This window comes from Heptranchias perlo, chromosome 15 (assembly GCF_035084215.1).
Source record: "Heptranchias perlo isolate sHepPer1 chromosome 15, sHepPer1.hap1, whole genome shotgun sequence".
Lineage (NCBI taxonomy): Eukaryota > Metazoa > Chordata > Chondrichthyes > Hexanchiformes > Hexanchidae > Heptranchias > Heptranchias perlo.
Window position 1 is genome coordinate 40,319,000 of NC_090339.1, and position 13,325 is coordinate 40,332,324.

Here is a 13,325-nt window from a genome sequence, read left to right on the forward strand (position 1 = left end):
CGAACGCCTCGCAACCTGTCGCCGTAAAAACAGCATTGGTTGTGTACACCTGTCATGGAGGGGGGGTTAAAATCAAGGTCAGTATTTCTGTTATTTCATTAGGGCAAAATGCAACTAATTTTACAAAACAAAATAAGAAATAAATAAGTTTAAAAATAAAAATTATTCAAATTTCAGTTAATTTAGAGGGGAAACCTTTTTCTTTTTATTGAAGAAAAAACGTAAAAAAATCTAATATTCTGACTGTAAAATCTTCTGTATATTTGAATTTTATTTGAGTTTAATAAACCCTGCCTTTAAGGCTGTGTAAAAGGACATTATGAACACTTTACGTAAATATGATTACAGTCTATTTATAGTAGTGAAGCTGAATTTATAATCAGAGGTGAGCCTGGCTCTTCTGCAGAAGCAGAAGAGTAAAGCGAATAATGCCAGCATAATGCAGCACTGTAATGCACTGCCAACACTCACTGCCCGAGCTCAAACTTGAAGAATGGCCACTCCGGTGAGGTACTGAAGGGTGCCCGTAGTGACTATAGCACAACAAAGAGTCAGTACCTTCAGGAGAGGAGAAGTTGGGCAACAAAAGTGAAAGAAATGCTTCTTTAAACTTCTCCTGATGGCCCAAAGATTCAACCCAGAAGAAACCCAGGTTTAATCCTTAGTGTGAAAGTATGATTAGATATTAAGTAAAAACAGTCTCATCACTGAATCAGCTGCTAAAATTCACTGTTTAGGTTCACACAGGGACCACACCCCAGCAGCAGTCAATATCTTTAGGTGGAGACTTCGGAAGAAAAAGTTTAATTTGCTTTTCATTTTATTGTTTCCTTCCATTAGTAAGGGGAAAGGAGTTTGGCTATATTTTTAGTGGCAGATCATAGATATTGATATTGTAAGAGCTAAATTGCCAGCGACTGGTTAGCATATAGTTTAAGAACATTGGGGTCAATTTTCACTGCCTTTACCTGCTTTAATAGGGCGGTAAAGGTCTGAATATGGGGTCAGTAGCCTTACTGCCCCATTAACACTGGCGATGCAGCTGGCTCCATTTTGAAAGGGGCCTGCTGCCGTGTGTCCCAAGCATTTGTCTGTTTCCGGCGATAGGCCCCTTTTAATATGGAAATCAGAGTCCTATGATGTAAATAGGACCCCGATTGCTATTTTTGGTCGGAACTGTTCTGACCCTACGCCGTGCAGGCTTCAATCAGTTCCACTGGTGATGGAACCGAGGAGGCCCACCAAAGGTAAGTGTCAAATTAAGTGCTCCTCTGGGGCTGACAAAATTAATCTGGGCCGCTGCCGCCCCCAGACCCCCACCCTCTGCGGTCGCAACCTCTCCTCCAGCGAAACTTATCTTGCTGGCGACTGCCCTGATGGAGCTGCATCAGGACTCCGGGGCTTGTCTGCCAAATTTTAATCAGGCCGGGGCCTCAAAATGGCAGGGGCCCTTTGTCGCCGGAGCAAGCGGCCAACCAAAAGTCAAAATGAACCCCATTGTGAGAGGAACGTACTTTAGCGCTCAGTTATGAAAATGCTCAAAGCTGAGTTGGCGTAGCAAATAATTGATCTTGGAGCGCATGGGATACTATCACATTTCATACACTGCTAAGTCTCATAACTGGCTGGGTGATTGGCAGATCCATTCTTTACTGTCGCTCTCTCTCCATCTGCATCACTGGCCTTTTGATGTTTTCTGCCACAGAACTCTGAACCAGGAGAGTTGCCCCCTTCACCCTCCCCCCCTCTCAATTTAAGAAAGCACAGATATTTGTATGCTATCACACTGTATGCTATGAAAGCAATGTATTGTAACTGGAGAATGACCATATAAATGTAATTAATAATAAAAGATGGTTTGCACATTCACTGGCCGGTTTAAAACCTGGGGGAAGATGTGCTGTGTGTAATGAAATTATTATCCCATTTATAAAGAATTTTTTTTTACTCTCAACTCAAAAAGGAAGCCTTCCCACATATTGATTAATTTGGGTGCCTGCATGGGAATTGGTTAATAGCTTAAATGGCATAAAATCCTCAGATCATTTGTGTTATTCCATGACATAAAATTTGTGTTATTCTATGACATCCTATGTGTCTGTGATAGTCGTAAATTATCCCTCCTCATCCTTCTCGACCTGTCCGCAGCCTTTGACACAGTTGACCACGCCATCCTCCTCCAACGCCTCTCCTCCGTCATCCAGCTTGGTGGAACTGCGCTCGCCTGGTTCCATTCTTATCTATCCAGCAGTATCCAGAAAATGACCTGCAATGGTTTCTCTTCCCGCTCCTGCACCATTACCTCCGGAGTCCCCCAAGGATCTATCCTTGGCTCCCTCCAATTTCTCATCTACATGCTGTCCCTCAGTGACATCATCCGAAAACACGTCAGGTTCCACAGGTACGCTGACGGCACCCAGCTCTACCTCACCACCACCTCCCTTGACCCCTCCACTGTCTCTAATTTGTTACACTGCTTGTCCCGCATCCAGTGCTGGATGAGCAAAAATTTCCTCCAACTAAATATTTGGAAGACCGAAGCCATTGTCTTCGGTCCCCGCCACAAACTCTGGTCCCTAGCCACCGGCTCCATCACTCTCCCAGGCCACTGTCTGAGGCTGAACCAGACCATTCGCAACCTTGCCGTCCTATTTGACCCTGAGATGAGCTTCCGACTACATATTCGCTCCATCACCAAGACCGTCTACTTTCACCTCTGTAACGTCACCCGTCCCCGCCTCTCCCTCAGCTCATCTGCTGCTCAAACCCTCATCCATACCTTTATTACCTCTAGACTTGACTACTCCAATGCTCTCCTGGCCGACCTCCCATCTTTCACCCTTCATAAGCTTGAGCTTGTCCAAAACTCTGCTGCCAGTATCCTAACTTGCATCAAGTCCCGTTCACCCATGACCCCTGTTCCCGCTGACCTACATTGGCTCCCGGTCCAGGAATGCTTCGATTTTAAAATTTTCATCCTTGTTTTCAAACCCCTCCATAGCCTCGCCCTCCCTATCTCTGTAGCCTCCTCCAGGCCTACAACCCTTTGAGATCTCTGTGCTCCTCCTATTCTGGCCGATTGCGCATCCCCGATTTTAATCACTCCACCATTGGCAGCCTTGCCTTCAGCTGCCTAGGCCCTAAGCTCTTGAATTCCTTCCCTGAAATGCTCTACCTCTCACTCCTTCTTTAAAATGCTCCTTATAACCTAGCTCTTTGACCAAACTTTTGGTCACCTGTCCTAATATCTCCTTATGTGGCTCGGTGTCAAATTTTGTTTGAAAATCGCTCCTGTGAAGCACCTTGGGATGCTTTACTACGTTAAAAGCGCTATATAAATGCAAGTTGTTGTTGTTGCTACAGTAAGTTGTTGATATTGCAGTTAACTTACAAAGAGCCTTGTATTTTTCTGTGACAAATCAATGGTGCAACCTAAAGCTTGGATGACATTATAGACAGCTTTGCAATGGTTTTTTTTTACCCTGGATAAGTAGACAGCTCCTGCAATATTCAAGCTTTAAAAACCTAAGCCTGCCATCACTATTTACTTCATCTTTTCTTCTACGCTTTTCACCCTAGGTGCTTTTTTAAAATTATTAATTCTTGGGATATGAGCACCGCTGACAAGGCTGGCATTTATTGCCCATCCCTAGTTGCCATGAGAAGGTGATGATGGACCTTCTTCTTGGCAGTGGTTTGATGCAACTGAGTGGCATGCTAGGCCACTTCAGTGGGACTGGAGTCACATATAGGATCCAGATCGGATAGGGACAACAGATTTCCTTCCATAAAGGAGATTAGTGGATTTAAATGACAACCTGATAGCTTCACAGTCACTTTAACTGGTACCAGCTTGTTATTTCCAGATTTTTTAAACTGAATTCAAATTCTCAAACTGCTATGGTGGGATTTGAACTCACATTCTCTGGATTCTTAGAATCCAGGCCTCTGGATTAGTAGTGCAGTAAGATAACCACTACACCACTGTACCCCTACACACCTGCATTGTGGGCCTTGGCCTATCACCTCAATTTATAAAAGATATTTAGACTCTCATTAAGGCAAATTATTTGGTGCGGCATAACATCCTGCAACAAATCCCATGAATTTCTACGTAGCGTGATTTGGTGCTGCAGCTTTGCATTAAAATTCCCAGCAGCAATGAAACTAATGGTTTCTTAGCAACAATCATTAGTGCTATTCAGTAGTGGATCTGCACTCTGCTTTCTGTTCCAACACTTGATGTTTCTTAATTTCTTTCCTCAAGGATTTGATACGACGGGACATACTTTACTACAAATGCAGACTTGATATGGACAAGTATGAAATGAATGACGTTGGTGATGGGAGAGATGACGAATTTAATGTTAATGCCAAGAATGCCTTCAAACTTAAGAACAAGGAAACTGAGGAAGTGCACTTATTCTGTGTAAAGAAGCCAGAGGAGAAGCAAAGATGGTTACGAGCACTTCAGGAAGAAAAGAAGATGGTTCAAGAAGATGAAAAGATAGGTAAGATCATTTGTTATTTCTCTTCTCCTGCCAAAATAGATGTGCTATACAATGTCATATTTCTAATAATAGTGGGCCAAGAACCATTTCAGTTTATTGAAATTGTGCAGAGCAGCCCTCTTTATAGCACAAATGTTGTATCAGTGAAGTAAATGGAGGATTCTGGATGGGTGGAAACAGATTATAAGGACTAACTCAGCTGAGAAATCCATCATAAACTGTAAAAGAAAAGCCGAAGCACTGAGCTCTGGTAGTGGTTTACTATCCATAGGTGCTTTTATATTGATAGTGGAGCACTGGGAGAATGATGGTCAAGGAGAGACCCACACATGTCAAGTGCTGCTCTCCCCTTTTTAATTTACCAGAGTGCTGCTGGTTATTATAGGGTTCATTGGTAGGATAGGATGCCATTTTCCATTAGTTCTAGTAACAGCTCTATCTACTGAAGAAAAGATGGATTCCAGAAGCTATTGAATGCTCAAAATGTGTCTTCTTTACCATTGCCAGTGACAGAAGTGTTGTATTTCTGCCACTGATGGCACGTTACCAATATAAAAGTGCCTTGTATTTCTCACCCAATTTTTTTTAATGTATGGGTTGCTTGGGGTTTAAAGTCTGCAGCCATTCTAGCACACTCCCTGCTGTAACGCCAACAGGAGTGCATTAGGAGGGCTGGAAATTAGACTGGGGTCTGGATATGCCAGGTCCCAGCCATGTGTCAGGGATTTCAGGATGGCCTGTTGTGGCCAGTACCTCCGCCCGCCTCAAACAAGGCTATCAGCGTAAGAGGGGGAAGGGTGGGGGGAGTTACCAATATCGGGAGTCCTTGGTGGGCTAAAGTACCATGCCAACCATCAATGGAAGTAGGGCCAACTGGGAGTCCTGGCTGATGTGGACTCTTCAGCGGGTGTACACCCTAGATGTGACCCTTGAATGTTGGATGCCTGCAGGTGGCATGATTATTAAAGGACTTCTCCTGACTCTGAAAACTGGGCAGACACTTATGCCAGCATGCACTTCCTGTGTAGATTTTCAGCTCACTTGTGTTTTATTAAAGTTATTGGAGCAATGTTTTGTGCCATTATGCTTAATAACAATGCAGAAAAGATAAATTTAAATAGAGTGTTTATTAAACAGTGATTAATGAATCAGTGTTGCACATAGAAGTTTTAAAGAAAGAACTTGCAATTATATAGTGCCTTTTACAAAATCAGGACTTCCCAATCCAATAGATTGTTAGTTTTGTCAGATCTCTTCAATTGAGTGGAGATATAATAAAAGGAATGAATGATAGTCACAAGTTGGCTCTGAAAGTATGCTGTGCAAAGGTTATATAATAAATGGGTTAGTATATCCATTGAAATAGCAATCAAAGGAATTTAATATGAATACTTTAAGCATCATATACAACTCTTCAAATGGTATAATTCCAAGACTGTTGTTTATTGTTGCATGACACCATTGGTCTGTTGTTGGTGGTCCATCCTTTTGATTATTAGTCCTGTCTGGCTCAATGACTGCACTCCTGGAGCTTTCTTTTATTCGTTCATGGGATGTGGGCGTTGGTGGCGAGGCCAGCATTTATTGCCCATCCATAATTGCCCTTGAGAAGGTGGTGGTGAGCCGCCTTCTTGAACCGCTGCAGTCCGTGTAGTGAAGGTTTTCCCACAGTGCTGTTAGGAAGGGAGTTCCAGGATTTTGACCCAGCGACGATGAAGGAACGGCGATATATTTCCAAGTCGGGATGGTGTGTGACTTGGAGGGGAACGTGCAGGTGGTGTTGTTCCCATGTGCCTGCTGCTCTTGTCCTTCTAGGTGGGAGAGGTCGCGGGTTTGGGAGGTGCTGTCGAAGAAGCTTTGGCGAGTTGCTGCAGTGCATCCTGTGGATGGTACACACTGCAGCCACATTGCGCCGGTGGTGAAGGGAGTGAATGTTTAGGTTGGTGGATGGGGTGCCAATCAAGCAGTCTGCTTTGTCCTGGATGGTGTCGAGCTTCTTAAGTGTTGTTGGAGCTGTGCTCATCCAGGCAAGTGGAGAGTATTCCATCACACTCCTGACTTGTGCCTTGTAGATGGTGGAAAGGCTTTGGGGAGTCAGGAGGTGAGTCACTCGCCATAGAATACCCAGCCTCTGACCTGCTCTTGTAGCCACAGCATTTATATGGCTGATCCAGTTAAGTTTCTGGTCAATGGTGACCCCCAGGACGTTGATGGTGCTAATGCCATTGAATGTCAAGGGGAGGTGGTTAGACTCTCTCTTGTTGGAGATGATCATTGCCTGGCATTTGACTGGCACGAATGTTACTTGCCACTTATGAGCCCAAGCCTGGATATTGTCCAGGTTTTGCTGCGTGCGGGCTCAGACTGCTTCATTATCTGAGGGGTTGCAAATGGAACTGAACACTGTGCAATCATAAGCGAACATCCCCATTTCTGACCTTACGATGGAGGGAAGGTCATTGATGAAGCAGCTGAAGATGGTTGGGCCAAGGACACTGCCCTGAGGAACTCCTGCAGCAATGTCCTGGGGCTGAGATGATTGGCCTCCAACAACCACTACCATCTTCCTTTGTGCTAGGTATGACTCCAGCCACTGGAGAGTTTTCCCCATGATTCCCATTGACTTCAATTTTACTAGGGCTCCTTGGTACCACACTTGGTCAAATGCTTCCTTGATGTCAAGGGCAGTCACTCTCACCTCACCTCTGGAATTCAGCTCTTTTGTCCATGTTTGGACCAAGGCTGTAATGAGGTCTGGAGCTGAGTGGTCCTGGAGGAACCCAAACTGAGCATCAGTGAGCAGGTTATTGGTGAATAAGTGCTGCTTGATAGCACTGTCGACGACACCTTCCATCACTTTGCTGATGATTGAGAGTAGACTGATGGGGCGGTAATTGGCCGGATTGGATTTGTCCTGCTTTTTGTGGACAGGACATACCTGGGCAATTTTCCACATTGTCGGGTGGATGCCAGTGTTGTAGCTGTACTGGAACAGCTTGGCTAGAGGCACAGCTAGTTCTGGAGCACAAGTCTTCAGCACTATAGCCGGGATGTTGTCGGGGCCCATAGCCTTTGCTGTATCCAGTGCACTCAGCCATTTCTTGATATCACGTGGAGTGAATCGAATTGGCTGAAGTCTGGCTTTTGTAATGGTAGGGATATCGGGAAGAGGCCAAGATGGATCATCCACTCGGCACTTCTGGCTGAAGATGGTTGCAAACGCTTCAGCCTTGTCTTTTGCACTCACATGCTGGACTCCGCCATCATTGAGGATGGGGATGTTTACAGAGCCTCCTCCTCCCATTAGTTGTTTAATTGTCCACCACCATTCACGACTGGATGTGGCAGGACTGCAGAGTTTTGATCTGATCCATTGGTTGTGGATTCGCTTAGCTCTGTCTATAGCATGTTGCTTCCACTGTTTAGCATGCATGTAGTTCTGAGTTGTAGCTTCACCAGGTTGGCACCTCATTTTTAGGTACGCCTGGTGCTGCTCCTGGCATGCTCTTCTACACTCCTCATTAAACCAGGGTTGATCCCCTGGCTTGTTGGTAATAGTAGAGTGAGGAATATGCCGGGCCATGAGGTTACAGATTGTGCTGGAATACAATTCTGCTGATGGCTCACAGTGCCTCATGGATGCCCAGTTTTGAGCTGCCAGATCTGTTCTGAACCTATCCCATTTAGCACGGTGGTAGTGCCACACAACACGTTGGATGGTGTCCTCAGTGCGAAGATGGGACTTCGTCGCCACGAGGACTGTGCGGTGGTCGCTCCTACTAATACTGTCATGGAGAGATGCATCTGCAACAGGTAGATTAGTGAGGACAAGGTCAAGTAGGTTTTTCCCTTGTGTTGATTCGCTTGCCACCTGCCGCAGTCCCAGTCTAGCAGTTATGTCCTTCAGGACTTGGCCAGCGCTATCGAGCCACTCTTGGTGATGGACATTGAAGTCCCCCCACCCAGGAGTACAGTCTGTGCCCTTGCTACCCTCATTGCTTCCTCCAAGTGTTGTTCAACATGGAGGAGGACTGATTCAGCAGCTGAGGGAGGGCACTCGATGGTAATCGAGCAGGAGGTTTCCTTGACCATGTTTGACCTGTTGCCACGTGATTCAGAGTCAATTTTGAGAACTCCCAGGGCCAATCCCTCCTGACTGTATATCACTGTACCGCCACCTCTGGTCGGTCTGTCCTGCCAGTGGGACAGGACATAGCCAGTGATGGAAGAATCTGGGATGTTGGCTGAAAGATATGATTCTGTGAGTATGGCTATGTCAGGCTGTTGCTTGACTAGTCTATGGGACAGCTCTCCCAATTTTGGCACAAGTCCCCAGATGTTCATGAGGAGGACTTTGCAGGGTTGACTGGGCTTGGTTTGCCTTTGTCGTGTCTGGTGCCGAGTGGTCTGTCCAGTTTTATTCTTATTATGACTTTTTTTAGCGAGATTGTACAACTGAGTGGCTTGGGCTAGGCCATTTCAGAATCAACCACATTGCTGTGGGTCTGGAGGCACATATAGGCCAGACTGGGTAAGGACCGCAGGTTTCCTTCCCTAAAGGGCATTAGTGAACCAGATGGGTTTTTACGACAATCCGGTAGTTTCATGGTCACCATTATTGATATTAGTATTTTAATTCCCGATTTTATTTAATTAATTGTATTTAAATTCCCCAGCTGCTCGTGGTAGGATTTGAACTCATGACTTCTGATTACTAGTCCAGTAACATAACCACTATGCTACTAGGGGAGAGATACAAAAGGGTCCAGAGGGGCAATTTCTTCACTCAAAGGGTGGTGAGTGTCTGGAACGAGCTGCCAGAGGCAGTAGTAGAGGCGGGTACAATTTTGTCTTTTAAAAAGCATTTGGACAATTACATGGGTAAGATGGGTATAGAGGGATATGGGCCAAGTGCAGGCAACTGGGACTAGCTTAGTGGTATAAACTGGGCGACATGGACATGTTGGGCCGAAGGGCCTGTTTCCATGTTGTAAACTTCTATGATTCTATGATTCTACCGTACCTGATTATTGTGCATAGGCTAAAGTGAAATTGGGAGAGCAGGGGTTGTTGTCTTCTGCTTGTACTGGACGATGTGGATTCTGAGGTGAATTGGACAAATGCACGATTTTCAGTGAAGTATAAGTTGTTTCTGATTTTGTGGATTCCATACTTACTTTCATCCATGATGAAAGTAAATATGGAAATTGGATAGAAATCATGATCAGGAACCCAGTCTTATTTTTATTTATCCTATCTGAAGGCAATTGTAGCACTCTAATTCCTGCCCTGTATAATATTTGCTAACTCAGTACAGACCAGGAATTGAACCTGGTATTGAACATGTATATCAGCTTGGCTCAGTTGGTAGCACTCTCACCTTTGGATCAGAAGGTTTTGCATCTGAACACCACAGCAGAGATTGACCTAATAGTCTGACACTCCAGTGCAACACTGAGGGAGTACTGCATTCTTGGAGGTGCTGTTTTGCTTGTTTTGGTGGCTCAGGAAGACACTAAAGATCCTATGGGTTTGTTCAAAGAAAAGCAGGAAGCTTTCCCTGTCTTAAGACCAATATTTATCCTACAACCAATACCAGCAAAAACAGTTTAACTGGTTATTCATCTATTTGTTGTTTGTGGGAAATTACTAGCGCAGAAAGGTTGCCACGTTTGCCTCATAAAAAGGTGCTCTATAAATGCGAATATTATTACTACAATAGGTGCCATCTTGTCTGGGTGAGAAGTGTGAAACAATCCTTTATCACATGACATTTTTATTGTTTGGCTTCTGATGTGTCAATTGTGAGCAATTTACTGTGCAATAAAATGTTGAATATATAGGAGTAAAAACTCTGCTGTTCCAGCTCCCGGCTTCTTAAATGGATACAAATTCATGGGCTGGGATTTCCTGATACACGTTCCCAGTTTGCTTCAGGAGCTGGAGCAGGTGCAGTGGAATTTTTACCTCATAGTTGCTAATTCAGAACTGACTATTCATGGGAAGCAGATTACTGTTAAAAAAAATAGGTGGTAAGACAATGAAATGCTACTTTTTTATTAATGAATGATCTCATTAGAAACATTTTCAGTTAATAAGTTTTACCCCATGTGTACAGTGTATGATACCAAGGCCAATTTTTTGAAGTTGCTACCTCTTCCATGTAAATGCCAAGCAGTGGGTTTTATGCTTGTACATATTTCACACAGCAAACCAGATGTTTTGAGGTCAATCCCAATTATATATTGGCCTGGATAGGAGCTCTTGCTGGGAGCTCACACAGTGGTGCCAAGATGAGTAGGAGGAATTTCTGGCACACCACAGCAGTCATTTAAAGGGGTGGGCTTTTTAACCAATGAAAAATTCATCTGAGCCTGAAATTCTCTGCTGAACTTTTGGAGCAAGAACAGCCGTGAACATCCTGTTTCATAGTTGCAGCTGTGGACATGCTGCTTCAGGAAGTGGCAAAAGGAGAGTTGCTCTGTTTGGCACTCTCCTTACAAGACAACATTCAGTGAAAGTTGTCTTGTAAGGAGAGTGCCAAACAGAGCAACTCTCCTTTTGCCACTTCCTGAAGCAGCATGTCCACAGCTGCATCTATGAAGCAGGAGGAGATGGCAGAAAGGGTGAATGCAGTGTCCAACAACCAGAAGACCTGAGAGTAGAGGAGAAAGACGTTTCTCAAGAGAAAATTTGCCACGATTATGCTACCTAGCAATTCTCTATACTAAGGAGATGAGCAAAGTATGCATGTCAGAAGTGTTTCCTCTCAACCTGTTGCATTTTGAGTGCAGTCAAAACACTCGGACAACCTTGCAGCTCTTTCATAGCTTAACATGCATGCCCACACAGCAGCAAGGTGTATTATCCAGCTGAAACTTAAAACTGGAACTATTGTTGCACTTACATCTGTATTGCGTGCCCTGTGAACAATTTTCCAAGCAAGCCTAGATAGATGATGCTTGCTCATTGACTTACACACATGCTGGGTTGATGGACAAGACAGGACATAACAGGAAGAAGCAAACCCACGCATGAGAAGGTCCTGCAATTTTAAACCTTTGAGTCACTTTAAAGAAACAACGCTGGAAATCTTTGGACTGAGAGCAATGAGGAAGTGGGGTAGGGTAAAGTCAGTGGCCTCTCGCACACTCAGAGCTAATACCATCCATTGCCTGCTATTTTTTTCTCCCCTACTCATTCACTCAGTCATTCATTCATTCACTCTCACACAGCCAAACACACAAGTACCACACCGTGACACACACTGGCCCAGAAATGCTCACTCGAGGACGTCATTCATCAATGGCATCCTCTCAAACTGCCAGCGAAGACAGAGAACAAGTTCGCGAATGCGCACATGTGCACTAAAACTAGGAAATCGCGAACTTTTTTGCTCCCATTGGTTCACTGGTGGTTTCACAGGTCCGAATTAAAGGGCGATCTACGTTACAATCAATAAAATCATTTAACACTCATAAACTTACCCATCTGCCCAGCTGGAACAAAGATACTTACGCCACCAAAAGGTATGCTGGAAAATACCAGCCCTGCTCTACTTTTTAAAAGCACGATGACTGTTAATGATTGTGAAACAACAAAAAAATAAATTTTAAAAATATGGAATGTCATATTACTCTTATTTTAATATTTTTTGATCATTAAAAATAATTAAAAATTAAAACTTTGTTTTACTTTTAACTTCTGTAAGTTTTATTACATTAAATCATTTGCTTGGCTTTTTATAATAAGATATGTTAAATTTTTATTCAAATTAACATACAGAAGTTAACTGTGAAGGAATGATTTCTAGTTGCCTGCTTGTGGAAGTGACTTCTCTTCGTGACAGATTCTGTGGGCATGGCTTCCATTCCCACAGTCTGTATCGGTTCCGAATGAAACTGCACTGAAATCACAGCGTGAACTTAAAAAAAATTGAAAAGGGAGCAAGTCGGAGACAAGAAGGTAAGTTTATTCATAGTGTTTGTCCGCAGGATGTGCGGACGGCCTTGCCACGCCAGTCGGAGCAAGTTCTGGCCCATTATGTCGCCTTGTAAGCGGAGTGTAAACATATGTCGTTGAGCCAGCATTCAAACATATCTTCTGTTTCTATAGATGTCCCCCAAGCTCTCATTGAAGTAGAAGAAGCTAGTGCCTTACAGTACTATGGGTCACTCATTCCACTTTTTGCAAGAACCACACAGGTACATCCACCCCGAGGGATCAGATAGTCAATTTGAGGAGACAGTGCCAGATGAATCAGACAGAACGCTTAAGCAGGACTGTGTGGTGGTGACAGTGAAGGTGCAGGAACCTGCTGCAGCCGCAAACCCTAGGACTTCAGACCTCATGGGGTCTGAATATTAAAAAAAAGGTTATAGAATCATAGAATCATATAGCACAGAAGGAGGCCATTCAGCCCATCGTGCCTGTGCCAGCTCTTTGAAAGAGCTACCCAATTAGTCTCACTTCCCCCCTGCTCTTTCCCCATAGCCCTGCAAATTTTTCCTTTTCAAGTATTTATCCAATTCCCTTTTGAAAGTTATTATTGAATCTGCTTACACCACCCTTTCAGGCAGTGCATTCCAGATCATAACAACTCGCTGCATTAAAAAAATTTCTCCTCATCTCATCTCTGGTTCTTTTGCCAATTATCTTAAATCTGCGCCCTCTGGTTACCGACCCTCCTAACAGTGGAAACAGTTTGTCCCTATCTACTCTATCAAAACCCCTCATAATTTTGAACTCCTCTATTAAATCTCCCCTTAACCTTCTCTGCTCTAAGGAAGATCCCAGCAATCCCAGCTTCTCCAG

General features: G+C 44.1%; 1 protein-coding gene across 1 annotated transcript in view; it reads left to right on the top strand.

Annotated features, from left to right (window-relative positions):
* arhgef9a (Cdc42 guanine nucleotide exchange factor (GEF) 9a) overlaps positions 1-13,325 on the top strand; it is a 212,393-nt gene that overhangs the window by 181,885 nt on the left and 17,183 nt on the right. Inside the window, exon 10 of the mRNA XM_067996679.1 lies at positions 4,268-4,511. Coding sequence (XP_067852780.1) covers positions 4,268-4,511 — 244 coding nt within the window. The remainder of the gene's footprint in view (positions 1-4,267; positions 4,512-13,325) is intronic.